Genomic DNA, 24,328 nt, shown 5'->3' with positions numbered 1-24,328 from the left:
TGGCACACACTGAGACTAACAATATCTGTCATCTTGACTCTGAGGTCATAATTGGATCATTCCAATGTCTGACAGAGAAGGTTGAGAATATCAGGCTTGTTCGACAAGTTTCAACAAAGCTCAAAACCTGCAGCATTTTCTTAAAATAGATTGTGGCCACCTAGTTCTGTGACTAGTGGAAGACTTGAACCAGCAACTGAAAAGGTTTTGTGTCAGGCTAGGCTATGATTTCCTCGAGTTGTACCATAGGGGTGATAACTATAAGGTCCTGTTAAATGGTTCAGGTATATGCTACACCTGAAGAGGCTGCTAGCACGTAGCTGACTGTGTGTGGAGTCTACACAATGGTTTCTTAGATTAAGCAACTCCTCATCCAGTCCATATAAGATATCTATAAGAAACCCAGAACTATCAGTGTAAGATCCAAAGAAATGCCCCCCCCCCCCCCCCCCCCCCCCCCGCCGCCCACATGTGAGAGCATTAAAACCCTAGTATTTAAATCTTAGTGGTTAGTTGCTGAAGCATTTGCAACAAAGTGGTGCTCTTAAAAAGCAGTGAAGCTCTCATAATACTAGATACAGAAAACTTGTTAAAATCTGAAGTTGTCAACAGAGAAATTTTTGGGGAACATTTAGGCATATATCAAAAGGATACAATAATGGAAAAATGAAGGCAGTTTATTTGTTGCAGGAGACAAGAAACTGAAATTCAGTGTAATAGAAACTGAAGTTGTATGCGTGATTGTTTGGCAACACTCGGTATCAGGCATGGACATAAAATTATTATTGGATCCTTCTATTGACCACCAGACTCACAAAATTGGGGGATGAAGTCAAATTATGTAAAATGCAAATTTGTGTGTGAATATATGCTTAACAGTAAACCAAGTGCTGTGACTATTTAAATAACTTAAGAGAACTCCTCAGTTTGCTTGTACGTAAATTCCCCAATCACTCTGTAATCATTGGAGGAAACTTAAGTCATCAATCAGTTGGGATAATTAAAGGTTTTTTTAGTAGTGGCTTGACCAGATATCATGTGAAATATTACTAAATGTCTTCTCTGAAAACTATCTAGAACAGACAGTTTGGAACACTGTTCACGACAGAAATAGATCTGATGGCAACAAGCAGACCTGACCACTTTGAGGATTTCCACATCAAAACTGGTATCAGTGACCATGAGGCAGTTGTAGCAACACGATTACAGAAGTACAAAGGGCAATTAAAACAAGAAGAAAAATTTATGTGTTCAGTAAACTAGGTGAAGAAGCAGTGGTGTCATTTCTAATGTAGAACATGAAACTTTCAGGCCAGGACAGGAGCACGTACTGGAACCATGGCTCAAGTTTAAAAGAATAGTTGACCATGCGCTGTATATATATAGGTACTCAGTAGAACGGTTTGTGATGAGAGGGGCTCTGCAGAGTATACAGTAACTGTAAAATCTTCCAAAGAAACAGAGACTACTGCATAATAGGTGTAAAATACAGTGTAGCATTGTAGATAGAGATATGCTGAATGAAATGTACTTGGCTATCATGAAATCCCCCCCCATGAACCATGGACCTTGCCGTTGGTGGGGAGGCTTGCGTGCCTCAGCGATACAGATGGCCGTACCGTAGGTGCAACCACAACGGAGAGGTATCTGTTGAGAGGCCAGACAAACATGTGGTTCCTGAAGAGGAGCAGCAGCCTTTTCAGTAGTTGCAGGGGCAACAGTCTGGATGATTGACTGATCTGGCCTTGTAACATTAACCAAAACGGCCTTGCTGTGCTGGTACTGCGAACGGCTGAAAGCAAGAGGAAACTACAGCCGTAATTTTTCCCGAGGACATGCAGCTCTACTGTATGATTAAATGATGATGGCGTCCTCTTGGGTAAAATATTCCGGAGGTAAAATAGTCCCCCATTCGGATCTCCGGGCGGGGACTACTCAAGAGGACGTCGTTATCAGGAGAAAGAAAACTGGCGTTCTACGGATCGGAGCGTGGAATGTCAGATCACTTAATCAGGCAGGTAGGTTAGAAAATTTAAAAAGGGAGATGGATAGGTTAAAGTTAGATATAGTGGGAATTAGTGAAGTTCGGTGGCAGGAGGAGCAAGACTTTTGGTCAGGTGATTACAGGGTTATAAATACAAAATCAAATAAGGGTAATGCAGGAGTAGGTTTAATAATGAATAAAAAAATAGGAGTGCGGGTTAGCTACTACAAACAGCATAGTGAACGCATTATTGTGGCCAAGATAGACACAAAGCCCATGCCTACTACAGTAGTACAAGTTTATATGCCAACTAGCTCTGCAGATGATGAAGAAATAGATGAAATGTATGACGAGATAAAAGAAATTATTCAGGTAGTGAAGGGAGACGAAAATTTAATAGTGATGGGTGACTGGAATTCGTCAGTAGGAAAAGGGAGAGAAGGAAACATAGTAGGTGAATATGGATTGGGGGGAAGGAATGAAAGAGGAAGCCGCCTTGTAGAATTTTGCACAGAGCATAACTTAATCATAGCTGCTAACACTTGGTTCAAGAATCATGAAAGGAGGCTGTATACATGGAAGAAGCCTGGAGATACTGACAGGTTTCAGATAGATTATATAATGGTAAGACAGAGATTTAGGAACCAGGTTTTAAATTGTAAGACATTTCCTGGGGCAGATGTAGATTCTGACCACAATCTATTGGTTATGAACTGCAGATTGAAACTGAAGAAACTGCAAAAAGGTGGGAATTTAAGGAGATGGGACCTGGATAAACTGAAAGAACCAGGGGTTGTAGAGGGTTTCAGGGAGAGCATTAGGGAACAATTGACAGGAATGGGGGAAAGAAATACAGTAGAAGAAGAATGGGTAGCTCTGAGGGATGAAGTGGTGAAGGCAGCAGACGATCAAGTAGGTAAAATGACGCGGGCTAACAGAAATCCTTGGGTAACAGAAGAAATATTGAATTTAATTGATGAAAGGAGAAAATATAAAAATGCAGTAAATGAAGCAGGCAAAAAGGAATACAAACGTCTCAAAAATGAAATTGACAGGAAGTGCAAAATGGCTAAGCAGGGATGGCTAGAGGACAAATGTAAGGATGTAGAGGCTTGTCTCACTAGGGGTAAGATAGATACTGCCTACAGGAAAATTAAAGAGACCTTTGGAGAGAAGAGAACCACTTGTATGAATATCAAGAGCTCAGATGGCAACCCAGTTCTAAGCAAAGAAGGGAAAGCAGAAAGGTGGAAGGAATATATAGAGGGCTTATACAAGGGCGAGGTACTTGAGGACAATATTATGGAAATGGAAGAAGATGTAGATGAAGATGAAATGGGAGATAAGATACTGCGTGAAGAGTTTGACAGAGCACTGAAAGACCTGAGTCAAAACAAGGCCCCGGGAGTAGACAACATTCCATTAGAACTACTGATGGCCTCAGGAGAGCCAGTCATGACAAAACTCTACCATCTGGTGAGCACGATGTATGAGACAGGCGAAATACCCTCAGACTTTAAGAAGAATATAATAATTCCAATCCCAAAGAAAGCAGGTGTTGACAGATGTGAAAGTTACCGAACTATCAGTTTAATAAGTCACAGCTGCAAAATACTAACGCGAATTCTTTACAGACGAATGGAAAAACTGGTAGAAGCCGACTTCGGGGAAGATCAGTTTGGATTCCGTAGAAATGTTGGAACACGTGAGGCAATACTGACCTTACGACTTATCTTGGAAGAAAGATTAAGAAAAGGCAAACCTACGTTTCTAGCATTTGTAGACTTAGAGAAAGCTTTTGACAATGTTGACTGGAATACTCTCTTTCAAATCCTAAAGGTGGCAGGGGTAAAATACAGGGAGCGAAAGGCTATTTACAGTTTGTACAGAAACCAGATGGCAGTTATAAGAGTCGAGGGGCATGAAAGGGAAGCAGTGGTTGGGAAGGGAGTGAGACAGGGTTGTAGCCTCTCCCCGATGTTATTCAATCTGTATATTGAGCAAGCAGTAAAGGAAACAAAAGAAAAATTCAGAGTAGGTATTAAAATTCATGGAGAAGAAGTAAAAACTTTGAGGTTCGTCGATGACATTGTAATTCTATCAGAGACAGCAAAGGACTTGGAAGAGCAGTTGAACGGAATGGACAGTGTCTTGAAAGGAGGATATAAGATGACCATCAACAAAAGCGAAACGAGGATAATGGAATGTAGTCAAATTAAGTCGGGTGATGCTGAGGGAATTAGATTAGGAAATGAGACACTTAAAGTAGTAAAGGAGTTTTGCTATTTAGGGAGTAAAATAACCGATGATGGTCGAAGTAGAGAGGATATATAATGTAGACTGGCAATGGCAAGGAAAGCGTTTCTCAAGAAGAGAAATTTGTTAACACCGAATATAGATTTAGGTGTCAGGAAGTCGTTTCTGAAAGTATTTGTATGGAGTGTAGCCATGTATGGAAGTGAGACATGGACGATAACTAGTTTGGACAAGAAGAGAATAGAAGCTTTCGAAATGTGGTGCTACAGAAGAATGCTGAAGATAAGGTGGGTAGATCACGTAACTAATGAGGAGGTATTGAATAGGATTGGGGAGAAGAGAAGTTTGTGGCACAACTTGACTAGAAGAAGGGATCGGTTGGTAGGACATGTTCTGAGGCATCGAGGGATCACAAATTTAGCATTGGAGGGCAGCGTGGAGGGTAAAAATCGTAGAGGGAGACCAAGAGATCAATACACTAAGCAGATTCAGAAGGATATAGGTTGCAGTAGGTACTGGGAGATGAAGAAGCTTGCACAGGATAGAGTAGCATGGAGAGCTGCATCAAACCAGTCTCAGGACTGAAGACCACAACAACAACAACATCATGAAATCAGTGCATGAAATCTTCAGTGACTACCATAGCAGACTATTATTGGAAGATCTGTCACAAAGCCTAAAGAAATCCTGGTCGTATATAAAGGCTGTTAGTCACACCAGAGTTAGTGTACAGTAATGCACAGATGAGAAGAACTGAAATCTAAAGTAGCAAAGCAAGAATTTCTCATTTTAATTCCTGTACTCCTGAAAAGATTAAGGACATCAATATTCATGTCATTGGCATTGAGAAACAGCTGAAATTGTTAAAAGGGAACGAAGCTCCCTGGCCTAATAGAATCCCTGAATTTGCAGCTGAGTTAACCCCTCTGTTAACTATAATCTATTGGAACATACCTCTGACAAAAAACTGTGCCCAGTAGTTGGAAGTAAGCACAATCACACCTGTCTGCAAGAGGGGTAGCACAAATGATCCATGAAACTACCATCCAGTATCCAAGATATCAATTTGTTGTAGATTTGTAGAACATGATTTGAGCTCAACCTTAATGAGGTATTGTGAACAGAATGACCTCATCCATGCCAACCAGGATGGATTCTGAAAACTCCACTTTTCTCACATGACACACTGAGAGCCATGGATCAAGGAAGTCAGGTAGATGCAGCATTTCCCACTTTCCAAAAAGCATTTGACCCGATACCACGTTTACACATATTATCAAAAGTATGATCATATGGGATATCAAGTGAAATTTGTTAGTGGACTGAAGATGATTTTAGTAGGGAGGACTCTATAACTTATCTTCGATGGAGCGTCATTGACAGATGTAGAAGTAACTTCGGCAGTGGGATCGTTGCTATTCATGTTTTATGTTAATGATCTTGCAGACAATATAGATAGTAACCTCAGACTTTTTGCAGTTAATGCAGCATTAACTATAATGACATACTGTCTGAAAGAAACTTCACAATTATTAAGTCAGCTTTTGATAAGCTTTCAAAGTGATGCAGTGATTGGCAACTTGTGTTAAATGATCTGAAATGAAAAGTTGTGCACCTCACAAAATGAAAAAAGCATAGTGCCATATGACTGTAAGATCAGCGAGCAACAGCTGGAATTGGTTAATTCATACAAATACATGGATATAAAACTTTGTAAGGATATGAAATGGAATGATCATATAGCTCAGCCATAGGTAAAGTAGGTGGCAGATTTCAGTTTATTGGTAGAATACTGGGGAAATCCAATCAGTCTACAAAGGAGATTGATTACCAGTTACTTACGAGGCCCATTCTAGACTATTTCTCAAGTGTATGGGACACTTACCAGAAGGAATTAACAGTGGATATACAGAGAAGGGCAGCACCAATGGTCACATGTTTGTTTGACCCATAAGAGTGTGTCATGAAGGTGCTGAAAGAACTGAATAGGTCAACTTCCTAAGAAAGCTTGCTTACAAATATTCAAGAACTGACTTTGAATGATGACTGTATTGCTACCATAGAGTTTGTGAGGACAAGATTACATTAGTTACGGTGCGTACAGACGCATTGAAACAGTCATTCTTCCCTCACCCCACATGGTAATGAAATGCAAAAGCCCAAATAACTGGTACAATGAGGTGCTCCCTCTGCCATGCACTTAACAGTGGTTTCTAGAGTATAGCTGTAGATATAGATTGCCAGTGCATATGCCCTTTTCCAGGGATATGTGGAACATATCCTGCATGACATTCCTTGCAGTGATAATTGCCTTGACAGCATCATCGTATGAAGTCCCATCAAGTAAGAACACCTGAAAACCTCTGACTGCTGTTTCCTATGAAATCCAATCTTGTGGCCTCAAGTGTAACTTGCAGAAATGTGAATTTTTTTCAGCAGTACATTGAGTATTTTGGACATACATTACATGCTGATGGCTGATATCCCCCTTGACAACAAAGCAAAGCCATCACCCAGCTACCACCACCTACCAATTTGAGGGAAGAAATTAAACTATTATGAGAAATTTATAACTATGGCATCAAATTTGCAAAATCACTAGATCACATATGCAAGAAAAGCTTGCAGTAATTTAAATGGACACATGAATGCCAACTTCATTTGAATAACTTAAGAAATGCCTTTAGCAAGCCTGTTCTTAGCACTTTTTGATCCAAGCAAAAGTGTAATTCCTGCCACTAATGCATCCTAACATGGGACTGCTAGGATTGTCTCCCACAAAAATGCTGGTGGTGTGGAATAGCTCATCACCTCTGTATTAAACACATTGATGGCACTACAGGAAAACTACAGCCAAATTGAGAAAGAAGCAATGACTATACTTTATGAGAACTAGCTTTTCTCACTTTCCTTTATCAGGGTGCATACAACCCGGGACAACCGGGAGCTCTGGGAAAACCCCGGGAATCTAGTGTTGCCCCAGTTCAGAAATATCGTAGATCTGGGGCTGATGCGCAGAGCTGTCTGAGTTAGAGTGGTGAGGTGGGTAGTCTTCACGTGACCCATGTTTACATTTAGTGATTTTGCTGTTTCCTCTTTGTTTGCTGCTCTCATGTCAGGAGCTCTCAAATGAATTAAAATACCTTCACATAATTATGGCAGTCTAAACTATGTTATTAGTTTCAGATTTTATTTTCTTTCCACCTTTCTGACACTCAAGCATTAATCACCTTGCAGAACAATGAAGTTATTTTTGTCAATTTGCTAAAGAAATTTTACTTTTATATATCTTTTCCATTGAGGCAGTCAATGTATTTGAAATGAAGTGTTTAATTCCACACAATTGGCTAGTTTCAACTGTTCGCTGCATTTCAAGTGCACGTTTTCATCATATATATATATATATATATATATATATATATATATATATATATATATATATATATATATATATATATATATATATATATATATATATATATATATATTCCATAATAAAGAACCAAACATAATACAATACTGGTACTCCAAGAAAATGTACATCCCGAAAACCACACTGAAAAGCTTAAAATGAGTTCGAGGTCTACTTCATTGGGAATCTGGACATACGAATGAGCACTTAAAGTATGCGCTTTAAATGTGCACATTTTAGTAGGGTTATGAAATTCCGATGCGCTTTGATTATGCTCTGATGTCTTTTTTTTCTTTTGACATAATATAAGATCTTATAATGTTTTACTTTGTAGCTGCACAAGTGTGGTGGCGCCTGTTATCTGGTGCTCTCTGGCAACTGCAGAAACAAACCTATTTCTAACAGGTCGTGGGTAAATATTGCATATGGTGGTTTGAAAAGTGTTACTTTCAAAGTAAACTTCCTTGTACATAAGTTGTACTGTGTGCAAGAATGTACGATGAATTTCTTAAATCACAGAGCATTTGACTCTCATTTAAAAATCAACTCTTTGATGATGAGCCATTTAGAAGAATTTTGAGCCCAGATCAGACATTTATGTCATTATTAAAAATTTTACTGACACATTTGTGTGATATATCTTCAGGCGTAATATGCACAAAAAAGATCAACATTATATGTGAAAGCTTAGCTTCTCTTGCAGCGTGTTAACCTTAGAGACCAATATCATATGTGAAAGCTTTGCTTTTCTTGTAGCAACACTACATATATTAATTTAAACCATTAAATTTTCCTGTTTGTGTGTTCACGCTACTTAACATCAATATTGCTATTGGCTGACCACATCACGTGTCCTATGCTCTGAATATCTGCTGTCGTCGGCTGACGAGATCACATGAAATGAGCTATGACTGGCTTACAAAAGCGCATCGCAATCGCGATTTCAGTGCTTCGGAAAGTAACATGCGGTTTTTGGTGGAATTTGAATTTATACTTTCGTAATATGAAAATATGCAGTGTACATGTTGCTGCACATCAAAGATCTTTCCAAAATGTGTTTTTTCTCCTTGAGTTTTGTTTTCTAAAGTGCCGGGAAATTCTACGCCCATGTATAAAACCATAACCATTCAAAGGATTGATAAGTTTTACAGTTTCGAGGGAAAATATACCATCACTTAACACCCAGGAGAAAGTGTATTTTTAACCGAGAAATCTGGGAATGTTTTTTCCTTGTCCGCTTATACAACCTGTTTATGAAACTAAATGCCTTTAATAACTGACCACAAAAATCTCATCATGCTTTTTTGGTCAAACTCAGTACCTAATAAACAGATAACAGCTGCTGTCTCTCAGTAGCTGCCAACATCCATCATTGCCCCACCACTCAGTAAGCAAATGCTGATGCACTCTCCTGGCTCCCTAAGAGTCCCAACCCAGCTTTTGATGTCATGAACATTTGTTTATACAAACTGATGATGCCCTCTTGAGGATATTGGAAGGATTCGCAGTTACCTTGGAGGTCATTGCCAAAGCCAAAGGCAACAACCCTCTGACCAAAGTAGTCTCATATTTCATCACTAATGAGTGGCGAGACCGCATTCTTGATCACCCCATTTGGACTCCATATCTACATTTCCATATAAAAAGAGCTCAGCATTATTAACAGAGTTCTGATGAGGAACACTGAGTATGAAGTCATGTCTGAGTGCCCTTTGTCCGTGCATACTTCATGTTTGCCATAAGGATTAGTGGGGCATATAAATATTGATTTTGCTGGTCCATTCAGTGGGCAAGTGTGGTTAGTCATAATGTCCAAACACTCCAGATTCCCCTACACCTCTCAGATGATATCCATCACATCACAATCTTCAAATTGATTTTCTCCATTGAGGACTCATGTTTTGTGTTGGTATCTGACGGTAGACCACAATTTTGTTCCAAGGATTTTCCCAACTTCTGCTCAGCAAACAGGATAGACCATATTTTTCACCCTGCATCCAATGGGAAGGCAGACCTCATTGTGTGACCATTAAAATTAAAATAATTACTAAAACAGGCCATGTTCTGTAACAGGAATGATGCATTCTGTGGGTTTCTGTTTCTCGTCAGATGATAACCCTGTCCCCCAATGGCTATTCCCCAAAAATATCCTCCATGGGTGAATACTATAAACTTTGTGGAACCTTCTGTGCCCTGAGCCTGCCACATGGCTGGCTACGATATGTTTTGGGCAGCTACAGAAGTAAGGATGAGTAGGCTTCCAGCAGCATTACAGTGGAAAGGGCTCGTTAGATCTGCCATGCAAACCAGCTCCACCCACACATCAGATGTTGAACACCAGGTATGAACAAACTACCCACATCACTGCCGCAGGTGTGTCACAGTTTTTACCCGTGGCAGGAACACCCTCAGCAACTTCTGGAGCTCCACTATCACCTCATGTGGCCTGTGTCTGTGGAGTAGGAGCCTCTTCCACCACCAATTGAGGTCTCACCCTCCCTTCGTGACAAGAAACCCACGGACTCAGATGTAAGCCCACCTATTACATAGAACCAGCTCCAACCATGCACACCAACTACATTACATCCTTTGTCTGGGATGCCAGTCTTCTCACCATTCACTGAGTGTCCACTCCCTCCTTCCCCTACCTTTTCTCGCCCTATGCATTTTCAGAGATGAGGGAGGAATCGTATGGCTTTAGTCAAACACTACATTAATAGTGAGTGATCAACTAAGGAGTAATCCCCGCAACAGGCTGTGCTACTGGCAGTTCCCATGGACTGACTAACTAACTAACTGAGCTGTGTAATCTACATTTAAGGCTGCAACACTGCTGAAATAGACAGATAAGCTGGCATGTTAGGATCACTGCTGATCTCTTGCAGTGACACCACATCACATTCTCAAATTTTGGTCTCTGGATGTCTGAAGTTCTCTCTGTACTGAATATTCAATACTCCTGACAAAACAAAAGTTAACCTGGTTTTTCTGACTCCTTCTTAGGCAGCGAAGCTATAACTGGTTTAGTTCATAGTGAAGTTTGTCTCTCTATTTGTTTTGTTTTGCTTTAGTGCACAAAAAGCAACTGGGGCATACGTGCCCAAGTCAAAACTATAGAATACGAACACAGAGATGAGTTAAACGATTATATGTCGGTACCAATGGACAGAATAGGAGACAGCTAAAAACAGGCACATGGAAAAGGGGCTAAAAATGACCATAGAGAAATGGAGGTCCAAAACTAAAAATTAAATGGCCTTCGACAGCCTGCACGTCATTCACTAAAATGGCTGATAAACCAGACAGCAAACCCAAGCTGGAATGTAAAATGTTAAAAAAGGAGCATTTCAGCAGGAAGTGCCGGACATTAAAATTTGGGCGCAATGTATACAAAGTGGTGGGATAGCACCACTTAGCAAATGATGGTGGCTAAAAAGGCAGTGCCCAATACACAGCCAAGTTAAAATAATCTCCTCCCGGTGGGAGGCCCTGGGAGAGGCTTAATAAGCCGAAGCTTATTCCTGTGAAGGGAGGACCATTGGCGAAACCAAAGGGACACCATCTCCTGACAGACGGCAACGCAGAGATCATCGGAGGAAATATTGGTACTCGTGGGCTGAGGTACGAGGACTGCAACCTTGGCAGTAGCGTCGGCAGCCTCATTTCCTGGCAGACCGACACGACCTAGAACTCACAGAAACATGACACTGGCCCCACGAAGAGTGAGCAAATGACAGTTTTCCTGGTCCCGCTGCACTAAGAGATGAGCAATGTACAGTGCACATAAGACTTTGGAGGGCACTGAGTGAGTCTAAGCAGAGGACACAATGCTGTAAGCTGCTGAGCATAGGGACCAATTTAGCAAATTCTATTGTCTCTACAGGTGACATCTTAACACACTAAGATGTCTGTTCCCATATATTCTTCAGGGAGTGTTTGTCAATACAGTTCCAAACCTTGGTCGTGTTCTCAATGATTTTTATCTTTATTACATCAGAATGAATTTCTGTCTAGTTAACATTGTCACAATGATGAGGTGCAGATAGCTGTTACACATTGATTCCAAGTCCAGGAGGCATATGTCTGCGACACAGAGAACTAGATTTGATCTTATTGTACAACATTTGTCTTAGTATCTTGAGAAATAGCTTGGCAGTGTTACGTTGTTATAACCTTTGATATGCAAAAGGAGCAGAGCGACTCCATGCTGGGTACTAAAACAATGAAAGAATGTAACAATAGCCATGTTTTTTTAATTACCGTTTGCTACATAAATTACTAATTACTTAGGCTCAATTTGTCTGTGTGTAGACACAGCTGAATAATTGAACATGTAGGTAGGGAGGAGGGATTAACCATTTTATCTCATCAGCAGTGCATTGTAGATGTAGCTGGCTGATGTGGTGTTGACACACCACTTCGATCTCCATACTAGCCAGCATGGTATCTCATGGTTGTTGACTGATGGACAGCAGTTTATATCTCTGTGGACCCATGGCTGTACAGATGACAGTCAGGTCAGCTTAACCTGCATCGTGTCCACTGCTTCTTCCTCAATCATTCTCCAGGCAAAACCACCACCCTGTAGTCAGGACAGTGCTAGTGTCCTGACCACAGTGGCAGCTCTCTGTCTCCTGATGATCAGATGATGTCTTTTGTTTGCAGTAATTAGACTGTGGAGGCGGCATTCCAAGTTATATTTCAATGTGTCAGGCAGCAAGAACACAGTTGAACTTTTATGGATCCTAACACTGGACTGAAAGAAAAGCTACCCTGCACAGAATGGAAATTGAGGATACCACAGAATGACAGTAGACATCAGGATGGATACAAGAATCAGACTCAAAGTTTGAGAACCAAGTAGAAAACAGACTGGCATGCCTCCAGTACGCAAAGTCAGAATGCTCTTATGTGAAACAGTCACCTCATGGCTTAGAAAGGCTTCAATTGAAAATCTGCTGAAAGACTCCTAGAGTGCCTCACTGAATGTGCCAACTGGAGACTTTTGTTCTTCTTCCCCCACTCTTGTCCTGATGGGCACTGAGATGATTCTCATTGTACTGTCTTGTCATTCGTGGGTTTAATTTGGAGAGTCCCCCAATAATTGTTCGAAGCTGAGTAGCTCGATTCTTTCGATCTTCATTGTAGGGTGCAAATATTTTTGATCTTGTTTTGGAAAATCCCTAGCAGGTGCAAAGTATGTGAATGTAGGTGGCATTCCCATTGCAGCCTTACACAATCTTGAATACTGGTGTGATACAAGACCCACATAAAGTTCGCTAACAGCCTACATGCCTGTGAATGACTGCATCCATGTGTGTGTTCTATGCATTCCTGAGTCAGCAGGAAGGCCCTTAAGCCCTCCAGCTCAAGTGCATCAGGTCCTCAGCCATGACTTTAAATGGGACACCCCTTGTAAAGTGAAGCACAGCACTTGTAAACCACTTGTACCCATCTTGTAGAGCTTTGTGGAAAGTCATGTGATGGTAAAATGCAACTTAACGGGAGTGCTTCATATGGTGAGGTATTACAACTTTCTGGATAATCCACCCATCACAAATTTACTTGTTAGTTGAATAAGAGCTACATTTCTGTTTTTTCTACAATTTAAATTGCTACACTCTTTCTATTCTAAACTATGTTTCAGATTTCGGTAACTGATCTACAAAAGAAGTCTCCATTTAGTTGTACATGTGTTAGAGAACTGTGGTTACTGCTGCTGTTCTTACTTGATGACCAATATGAGAAAGGCCACGGAAAAGTAAGTGCCTACAAATCTGATGCTTATCTGTGTATATGATCTGTTAGTAATTGTAAACAGCAAATTTGGTCCTTAAACAGTTGAGACAATTAATAGTTTGGTCTGCTTCAGTTGTTAAATCTGAACTGTCAACTGTATCATAACAGGCACTTACAGAAGGAAAGTGATGAAAACATTACAAATTTTTATCTATCCTGGAGCAAGAAACTACTAACAAAACAGAATCATGCACCCGAGACTGAGGCATTGGTACTAGTTGATAGCGAGCCTTGCAGCTGCCCCCCCCCCCTCTCTCTCTCTCTCTCTCTCTCTCTCTCTCTCTCTCTCTCTCTCTCTCTCTCTCTCCCTCCACCCCCCCCCCCCCCCCCCCCCCCCCCCCCCCCCCCCCCCCCCCCCCCCCCCCCCCCCCCCCCCCCCCGCCCACACACACACACACACACTTCCTTACTGTATCTCCACATATTCCCAACCACTGACTCTTGTCTTTCACTTTCCTACCTTCCTTTGCTTCCTTTCCTCCACTTGGTCCCATGTCTTCCTCCCTCCTAACTGCCCAAATTTCCACTAAGTCCTTCTGCCTGGGCAGTCATTGTTTGTTTGTGTGAATGTCAGTAAAAAGTGTGTGATGAGAATGATATAGTGAAGACTAACCTGTAAAATGAGTCCATTGTTCTCAATCCATGTGAAGTACCAAATGAACCAAAAATTACTTCATTTTGATAGACCAGGTGGTATAGATAAAAGTAGTCCATGGAAATATGAAGAAAATGCAGTGCAATTACAGAAACAAAGAGCTGAAATGAAGTTACCATTAATTTGCAATGAAAAATCATAGAAGATACTTAAATAACCCCTTGCAATATCAATACATAGCTGTGCACATATAAGCATATTCACATATATCTGGCATGAAGTTTGGATACTGGTGGCAGCAACTTCATTACCTGTTGTACTGTATATTATCAGGGAAGGGGGGAGAAGGTTGTTACATATGCCTCGTGACTACAGTGTGCAAGAGGTCAAGCGGTCAGGACTTGAGAGTGGACATCTAGGGCTGCTGTTAAATAACATAACAGGAAATTAGGAAAAATAAAGAGAATATATTTCAGTGTATGGCATACAAGGGGTGTGCCTAGGGTCGGAAGTTAACAGGTTCAGCCAGTCCAGGAGGTCAAACAATTAATTGAAATGGGCAGTGGAATGGGAAGCAGTTCATGTTAACTTATGTTGGTGACCGGTTGTGGAAAGCGGAGCCAGAGGCTCTGCCTTCCGAAAAGACGTCTGTTCTGCTTGACGTCTGGATTACAAGAGAGAGAGGCAACTGTGTTCCGCACCGCAGAACACTCCAGCCTCCACACACGTGACCTGTATCCCACACACGATATTGGCTAATACCAATGGCGTGAATTCACTAGCAGTTTCAGCAGAGGTCTCAGGGCGTCTCTTGTCGGGAGCTTTAACTGGACAGAACTGCCTCGGTTTTGAAAGACAGGCAAGTTGTCACATAGGTACAGCATAAGTTTCTCTAGGAGTAAACTTCTAAAGATCTGATGAGTAAACTTATGAGATTTTACTGGCCCTATGAAATAAATTTTTTAAACCAATTGCCTAAAATATTCCTTGACTGGCTGTCACCATGCACACTGTATTGTATATGGATTTGTTTCATTGATCTTTCTGTTCACGTGTCCCCACAGGAAAAACTCACATGTTGTTAGATCTGGCGAACTTGGTGGCCGTAAATGTTTGTCGACAGTTCGTTTCTCAGTGAAGACATCATGAATTTGTTCCACGGATATGAAGTGTGTTATGTTGCTCCATCTTGCTGGCAGAAGCAGTATTGTCTTTCATATTCAGTGAGTTGAGCACAAACTGTGTCAGAAATTTCCATACATGCAATTGTGTTGAGGGTAGTGTCAAAAAATATTGGTCCAGTGATGCGCATTCCTGCTACAGTACACCAAATACTGATTTTTTTCGTCATGGAGTGGTTGCTGACACACAATGTTAGGATTCTCCATTGCCCTGTACCTTGTGTTCTGTGAATTCACGTGACTGAAAAGATGAAACCCTGCTTCATCACTCATGATGTAATGGAAAGAGTGTAGCGAACCATCGACGATGTTATTCAGAAGCCACATGCAGTAATCTAAACATTTCTGACTGTCATTCTCCCATAATTGCTGCAAAACCATTACACAATGTGGCTTCAAGTTAAGACTTATCAACATCCGCTAGTAACTCTTCCTATTTACATGGACCTGTACCTTTTCGGCCAATTTACATGTAGACTTCTTTGGGCTCAGAATAATTCTTCAACAAATGTCTACAATAACTTCTGGTCTGTCAACTGGAGGAACTCTGTTGTTTTACATTTTGCACAGGTCAGTAGGTGAGCCAGTTTTTATACAGTCTCTATATTGCTCTCTTTTCTGGCAGTCCTCTATTTGGATACTTGACACCAAAAATTTAGCGAGGTTCCTTAATCAAATCTATTTTCACATAAGTTTCCACAATTTCAATTCTTTCTTCTATTGAGAAAGTCATTTTGCAGACCGCAAAGTGAAACGTCTAACTTCACTGATGAAATAAACTGAAATGCTGACAGCTGATTGCTGCATAAAAATGTCCATTGTTGTAGCTGTTTACTCTATTTCAGGATTCAAAATATTGCATTTGCATTAAAAGAGTTACTCTTAAACTGTGCCATTCTGTATTATTGTAAGTAGAAAAAGTTTGTCTTTAATGTTTCTTATTTAGGATTGTACATATATTAAAGTAGATCTTTAAATGCAGTGAGAATGTCTAGTGAAATAAATCCATTCCAAAGCAGACTGGAAAGAATTGATGCTTAATAGATGAACACACATATATTCAGAACAAGTTTCATATCTTTCTTTTTGCTACCTATGAACTTTGTTGACAGAGCAAAAATATGTATTGTCGCACAGCTGTAGAGAAGAGGCTGGTAACACCAGCATCTTGTATGCAGTTGTTATTCAGTTCTTTTCTCTATATTGCTGCTTTTTTTTTTTTTTATGTGGTATGTATGAAGCATATTTAATCTTTTCCTTGTATTTGTTCAACTGAGGGAAAGAAAATACCTAATGTTATTACTGAAAAATGTGTTGTAAGGTGTAGTATCCCTTGGCAACAGGAAACAGTAAGTGTTATATATCAAACAATAAATAAACTGTTTTACAGTTGCTTGATGTTATTGCAGACAGACGTGAAGTGAAGACTTAAGGAGTTAAATGTGTGGAACAAGCATATTAAACATTTGGAATGAGTAATTTTGTCTGCAACCTGAAGAGTGAAAGGGACCAAAAAGTGGTCATCATGACAGTGAGAACTGTTTGTTAGTACTTTCTTTAGTTTTATGTAAAAATACAGGTTATTTAATGTAGAACTTCATCCCCCCTCTCTCTCTCTCTCTCTCTCTCTCTCTCTCTCTCTCTCTCTCTCTCTCTCGTGCGCACGTTTGTGTGTGTGTGCGTGGGGGGGAGGGGGGGGGGGTGCATGTTCATTTGTAAATGCATGTGGCATGTGTTTTGTCACTACAGTTAAAAGTTTAACATGATTTGCATTTTTAATACAGAATTTTTGGATGCATTTGGGCCAGATATTAAATAGTGTACTGTCAGACAAGACTGCAGAGAGCAAAACCACCACTACCTGTGCATCCTTAGCTGTTTCAAAGAGTGTCAGTTGTTCCAATCGTGGAATTTTTGTTTTGTGGTTGTTGCTGCATCTGACACAGTTGTATGGATACAAGAGAGATGGTACTTACCAGGAACAAAATCTTCATAAGGTCTGTACTACTACTACTACTACTACTACTACTACTACTACTACTGCTAATACTGATATAATACTTGTTTGACACTAAATTCAGTATTACTTTATCAGAATGTTATAAATTATTGTTTATTTCCTGTTTTGTTTGTACAAAGAAGTATACATATGTAAGAGGTGATAATACTCTAGGTGGGAAGGAATATAATTGCTTCTCACAAAGGATTTTATGGAATTATATCATTACAGTACTGTGTCTGGCAACTTGATACTATGTGTATCAGACAAAAAATTGTCACCTTCATCATAATAGCACGCAAAAGCTCCACAAGCCTTGACAACTGCTGTGTCTTGCTGTGTGTGGAATGATGTCACTGACATTTAACAAATTGTTCTAAGTGGCTTCAGAGGTTTTCTGGCCCCTTCAGACCCTTAATTGCTCCTGAGTGTTCCTGATGCAAATCAGTCACGGCTTTAGTCTAAAGAATGCAAGAATTTTTGTTGTGGAAGGCGGGGCTGATGATTCTATGACTTTGAGCATAAGCAAATCGCCATGTCTGGTTGGTTCTGTGTCATCTCAGTATATCCATCCTGTTGGATGTCCTATGGACCCATTATCGTATAATTAATACCTTCTCAGACCTTCTCAGAACTTCACAGATCGTCTTGAAGCTTGCTCTACCTCTTGCTCATAATAATCCCAGATGAATTTCTTTTGGCAGCAGTGATACTGATACTGCTCATCCTTTACTTACATAAAGATGCATGATTAGTCTGATCTGGTAACATATTTCCAGTTCTTCACAGTACATTTTTGGAATCACTCTACTGCTGAGACCAGTACATGTTGAGTGCAGTATTGAGCAAGGCATGCAAATCTGCTCAGCATATCCCTGTGATGCAATTTCTATTGGATTGCATATTTGCGTATGAATCATAGAGGACCAACATTTTTTTATGGAGAAATTCCTAACTCAATGTGGAGCACTTTGTAGGTGCAAAAAGGGAAACAGATTGCCAGCCACAGTACATCATGATCATCTTTGGGCTATATTGATGAAATTGTTCAGCTGTAGAGATGATGATGATACAATCCCTTATACTCATAGTACAATATAGGCAGAGGTGTCCACTAACACTACCTTTAGGAGGTGCAAACTTATGGAAGAGAACTAAGTTGTTTGGACTAACAGTTAAAACTAATGAAGGAACATATTTATTTCAAAAATAAAGACACATTGATTTTTTATCTTAAAACTAACATCACTGAACACTGTTTCATTACAAATCAGGACCAAGAAAGTTACTTTTGTTCTGTGCTGTTTTGAGTGTTATATTTTGCTGTGAGCTGTTTAGAGTCCGGCTGACAACTTGCAAGGGCAGATCTCATTAAGTTCATTAAAATGTTCTTCAGCTAGCTCAGATCAAAATTTAGATTCAATGAACCTTAGTGTTGAGCGCACACACAAGTGGTCCCAAAAATGAGATCTCTTGGCAAAATCTTTCATTAGGTGGTATTTTTCTTCTGGAACCTTCTTCCAGAGTTCAGCATTTGAACTAAAGTTTGTTCCAAATCTTCTTTCACTTGCAGTTCCAGTGGCTCCAAGTCTTCAGCTGCTGAATCCTTTTGATGTAATTTGACAGCCATCCCTTCACAACATCAACAGCTGACTGACTTTCCAGGAATTATTATGAAGGTTTAAGTGTCTTCAGGTCACTAAATCTACCCTTTATTTCTCCAAAATGAAAAAAGAAAAAGAAAAAAAAAAGAAAAGAAAAACATTGTTGTCTGTGACTTCAATATCAGTGTGACAGTTGCAACCAGTCTACTAATACAGTTTGTAGTGGTATGAAACTGAATGTTCACAAGGCTCTGTCATAGTCAAAGAAGCAAGTAACAGACTTCAGGTCGCTAGTAAGATACTGGAAAAATTTAGTGTACAAAGGAAACTGCTTCAGAACATTCATGAAACCCAACCTAAAATATTGTTCAGGTGTGAAAGACGAATACCCAATAGGACTAGCAGGAGACATTTCACATACACAAAGGAGGACAGCATGTATGTTCACAGGTTCATTTAACTCGTGAGAAAGTGTCATGGTGATAATGAAACACTTGAATAGGCAGATACTTGAAGATGACATAACTATCCCACAAAAGCCTACTTATTACGTTTCAAGAACCAGAACTATGTGAAGGATCTAGGAACATACTGCAATGTACAACATAATTAATGGATCACTTTTTCAAAACCCCATGATTGCCTACCATTGTGATGCAGAAGCTTAAAATTTAGCTCAAAGGTGCCTACAACCTTCCTTTGTAATGGTGTAAAAGCATGGGGCCCTGGAATGTCATCTTTGGGCTCCATAACACTTCAAACAGCAAGATGTTGACACTTAAGGAAAAAACGTTACTGTGGGCACATTGGCACCAAATTGTACCAGAATTCTGCCCAATGCCATAGTGGATGTTTCACACGATGGGAAGGTCATCACAGCCCCTCTTGCTCACATTTCAGCCCTGCTTTTGATGCCTCTGTGATGGAAATTGAACCGTGAAACCCACCTTTGAAATTACATGTTTTTCTTATGAGTAGCTGGGGAAAATATGCTACACATACCGCCACTCTCAGTGCTGTACGCAAGAGCTCAGAACTGACACAAAAATGTGTTGCGTGTTTTTTTTTTTTTTTGGGGGGGGGGGGGGGGTATAAGGGGTGTCAATTAGATCAACCCTTTCCTAGGGGCATTGATGCCCTCACATTTCACAGTCAAAAATGATAGTTCACAGTGCAGTGAGTAACAGGATGATGGTCTTTTCAACCTTTGAAACAGCTGACACCTTGGCGATTCAACCCTTCTCGACAGACTCAAGGGGCTGCAATATCCTCCTGTGGCATGACTGTGGGGGTGAAGAATTGACACTTGCTCGAATAAAATGCCAAAGGGTCCCTCTAAAATGCCCCAGTGTAACAAAACCTTCAGTGGCACCCACCCACCTTTCTCAAGAATTTTTAACGTGGCTTCACATAGAGAGCCTGCAAAATAGTTCTAGATGCTTGCAGGCAAGCAACTGAATTTAGAGGGGTGTCAAGAGGCCTGCAGGTGCCTAAGACTACTTTGCAGGTTGTCTGTGTAAAGCCACATTTTTAAAATTCTCTGTTAAGGTGGGCAGGTGCCACCAGGGGTGTAGCTGAAATGACGGGAGGGGGGGGGGGGGCAGCTTTGCCATTTAATTCATATTTTTTGTCAATTTCGCACCCCCCCTGTGATCATGACATGGCACAGGAGAGCACAAAACAGGAGGCTGAAAAAGCACACACACCCTTTGCTGCTTTGGATATGTTCAGATTTGGTCGAATGGTTCTGAATAGTGCCCAGTGGTTCCAGCCTGTACATGAGAGCAAAAGTTGTGGTCACGCTGCACTCCAAAGGGGCGGGATCATATTCAATAGGGCTGCCGCACTCCAGTGTCTATAGAGAATGATTGAAACCTCCAGTGTTTTCGGCTGTGTCAAAGATTGTCGAGAACATCATCGTGTTGATTATTACTTTGCAATCTGCCATTTTCGACTGATAAATGTGTGGTAATCAGAGACCCAAGAGAGGAAGTGGCTTCATTAATGCCCCACTTGCCTGGCACGCCTCTCCCCACCTAGGCCTTCTAATGTCAATTTTCAGCAGCAGCCTGTCTGAAATGCTCCCCAAGGCCACTGATACGAAAACAGCATGATTTCAACATCGTGTGTAGCAGCTCTGACCTCCTTTGCAGAGGCATCAAAAGAAGGGCTGAAATGGGGGAACGAGGGGCTTTGAAGACCTTCCCATCGTGGGATAGTTCCTTGGTGGCATTGAACAGAATTGTTGTGACATTTGGTATAAATATAGCATCATTAACCCATCTTACACATCACATCAACTTCTGACATCTGGCATTTTTTGCATGTTCCGGCATGTTGCTCTTAGAAGCATCGTCAAGCCTGTGGATGATGCTCAGAACTCCTTAGTTTTTCGCCATTACAGAGAAAGGTTGTTGGCACTGTTGAGCCAAATTTTAAACCCCTACATCACAGTGGGATGGGTTTTCTAAAATGTGATCCTTTAATTCTGTTCCACTGTATCTAACCCCCCTATGTACTACTCCCATAGGGGCTGCAAAGATGTAATTAAACTAATTACAGCATGCACAGTGTCATGTAATAAATCATTCTTCTCACCCCTACATTCAAGTGAAGTGCGAAGAAGCCTCAGAGAAATTTTTTTATTCAATCCAGTAATTCAAAAAGTCTGCCCAGAACATTGCCTACTGATAGTTATTTCGACAAACAATGCCAAGGTAGCTCAAGAAGCTTGCATTATTCATGTCTTCTATGAAGGATTTGAATTATCATTGTGTTTTGGGATTTGAACAGATATAGTTGGCAAATTGTAGAACTGTCTCCATAATGTGTTGGTATTAGAAATATATTCCATGTACAGTGTGGAAGACAACAAAAAGGTTGCTCGTGCACAGCATTGTTAAGTTGACAAGAGCTGAGTTATAGTGATGTGCACATAAGAAGGAAGGTGTTGGGGTGATGCACAGAGGCAAGGAGCAGAATACCCCATGATGCTCCAGCCAGCAGCAGCACTCTGCCTGCAGCATCCAATTTGAAGTGTGTGTTGAACATTTAGTGTTGATTTTCAGAATATTTCAGTGTAGTGAGATTACTTAGCCATTGTTGTTTTCATTCTGGGTGGCGTAAAGCAAACACAACAACTATTACATTAAGAAATCACAGTGATAGTTTTCCAAGCATATAAACTCTACTATTGAGAGTCAGTGGCCCGGTGTAATGCTCACCCCAGTGTTGCCAGTCGCCAGGGCAGGCAACAGTTAGAACACAAAGCATGGGGCAGAGACGGAGAGTACACTGGTGGCGCCGCAAAGTATTCTCCATCTTTCTGTGCAGATTGTGTTACGCAGCTACTTTCTTATGCGCCTTCAACTATAGGCTGAGAAAAGAGCTACACACAGCTTACAAACCACATATTGTCCATCCCTGATATATGGTGATATGTGTTTCACCCCTTCCATCCCACTATAATCTTTAGTATGTGCAGAGGATGTTACTTTAGAATGAAATTTTCACTCTGCAGCGGAGTGTGCGCTGATATGAAACTTCCTGGCAGATTAAAACTGTGTGCCGGACCGAGACTCGAACTCGGGACCTTTGCCTTTCGTGGGCAAGTGCTCTACCAGCTGAGCTACCCAAGCACGACTCATGCCCCGTCCTCACAGCTTTACTTCTGCCAGTACCTCATCTCCTACCTTCCAAACTTTACAGAAGCTCTACTGCGAACCTAGCAGAACTAGCACTCCTGAAAGAAAGGATATTGCGGAGACATGGCTTAGCCACAGCCTGGGGGATGTTTCCAGAATGATATTTTCACTCTGCAGCGGAGTGTGCGCTGATATGAAACTTCCTGGCAGATTAAAACTGTGTGCCGGACCGAGACTTGAACTCGGGACCTTTGCCTTTCACGGGCAAGTGCTCTACCAACTGAGCTACCCAAGCACGACTCATGCCCCGTCCTCACAGCTTTACTTCTGAGACGAGGTACTGGCAGAAGTAAAGCTGTGAGGGTGGGGTGTGAGTCGTGCTTGGGTAGCTCAGTTGGTAGAGCACTTGTCTGCGAAAGGCAAAGGTCTCGAGTTCGAGTCTCGGTCCAGCACACAGTTGTAATCAGCCAGGAAGTTTCAGATGTTACTTTATTTTGCCGGTCTGTCACTCCAGTCAAGTACCCTATTTTACACAGTTCCACATCAGTCAGTACCGTACACAGATATCTGAAAATCGATAATTTGCTTCATTATGCAACGTGGCCATTCCTTTTAAGTGGGAAACTTATTTTGAGCTTTACGAACAAGCAGTAGAACACACTAGGGTGCCTAAAACACTGGCTGTCTTTTTTTTTTTTTTTTGGGGGGGGGGGGGTGTTTGCACAGAAATATTTAGCTTTCCTGAAAGACCTTTGTGTTCACATTGTAGTTAGGAAACCTAGATGTCACTCCTTCAGTGCATTGAAGTGATTGTTACACAGATTTAACAGGTTCGTCTCCATTATACTTCTGGCAATGGTTGGTACTGTTAGCTTCCACATATCTCTTATATAGTTGCTACCCCAGCATGCACCTGAGCATTCAATCCCCTCATTAAATCAATGAGACCAAGTGAGGTAATGTAGTGGTAAGACACCGGACTTACATTTTGGAGGATAGGTGTTCAAATCCACTTCCAGGCATAATCTTTCTGTGATTTTCCTAAGTAGCTTAACGAAATTCCTGGGACAGTTCCTTTGAAAAGAGCATGGCTGATTTCCTTCTCCAACCCGGTCTTGTGCTCCATCTCTAATGATCAAATTCTTAATGACCCAAACCCTTCTTGCACATGTTTGCAATTATTTTACAAATTTAAACAATACGGGCTATATAATACACCAAATTGACCATGCAAGTTTGTCTAGATGAAAATGGTATCACTAACAAGATTTTTATCACGTAAGGTATTCTACTAGAAGGTAATTAAATGTTCTCATTTATTGCCACTTTCACACAAGAAAAGAGATTTGTTTATAATTGACTGTAAATATAATTTTATTGATGGATTTTTCACCGACTCTATCAGTGTGCTTAGAGTTTTTCATGTCTTGGATCATTTCACTGTAATTAAGATAAATAGCAAACAAAGTTTTCAGGGTCTGTAAATATATTAAACATATACATCTATGATTGTAAAATTGTGTTGTTGTCATTGTCGCTGTTGTTGTTACTGTGCATTAATCCGACAACATGTTGTTGTTGTTGTTGTTGTTGTTGTGTGTGTGTGTGTGTGTGTGTGTGTGTGTTTCTATCTTCAATTATATAAGGATTAATGACAAAATTTGTGTACTGTGTCTGATGGCCAATTATGTTAGCGTGTAACATATATATCTACACTCTTCAACAGCACTTTAAAAGCGGTCATAGAGTGACACTTTACATACTACTATATATTTTTGTGTGGCATATTTTAAGTTTCTTTTAAAGTACCTAATCAGGCATCCATAAGTTTTCGTCTGATTAAGTAGCACTTTA

The 24,328-nt window shown here is 40.7% G+C and overlaps 1 protein-coding gene across 2 annotated transcripts in view; it reads left to right on the top strand.

The window, feature by feature from the left end:
• Positions 1-24,328, top strand: part of LOC126100596 (protein MMS22-like) — a 152,720-nt gene that overhangs the window by 42,084 nt on the left and 86,308 nt on the right. For both annotated transcript variants that reach the window (XM_049911223.1, XM_049911224.1), the window contains 2 exons: positions 13,300-13,413; positions 17,012-17,224. In XM_049911223.1, coding sequence (XP_049767180.1) covers positions 13,300-13,413; positions 17,012-17,224 — 327 coding nt within the window. The remainder of the gene's footprint in view (positions 1-13,299; positions 13,414-17,011; positions 17,225-24,328) is intronic.

This window comes from Schistocerca cancellata, chromosome 9 (genome assembly GCF_023864275.1).
Source record: "Schistocerca cancellata isolate TAMUIC-IGC-003103 chromosome 9, iqSchCanc2.1, whole genome shotgun sequence".
NCBI lineage: Eukaryota > Metazoa > Arthropoda > Insecta > Orthoptera > Acrididae > Schistocerca > Schistocerca cancellata.
This window is presented reverse-complemented; position numbering and strand designations above follow the sequence as displayed.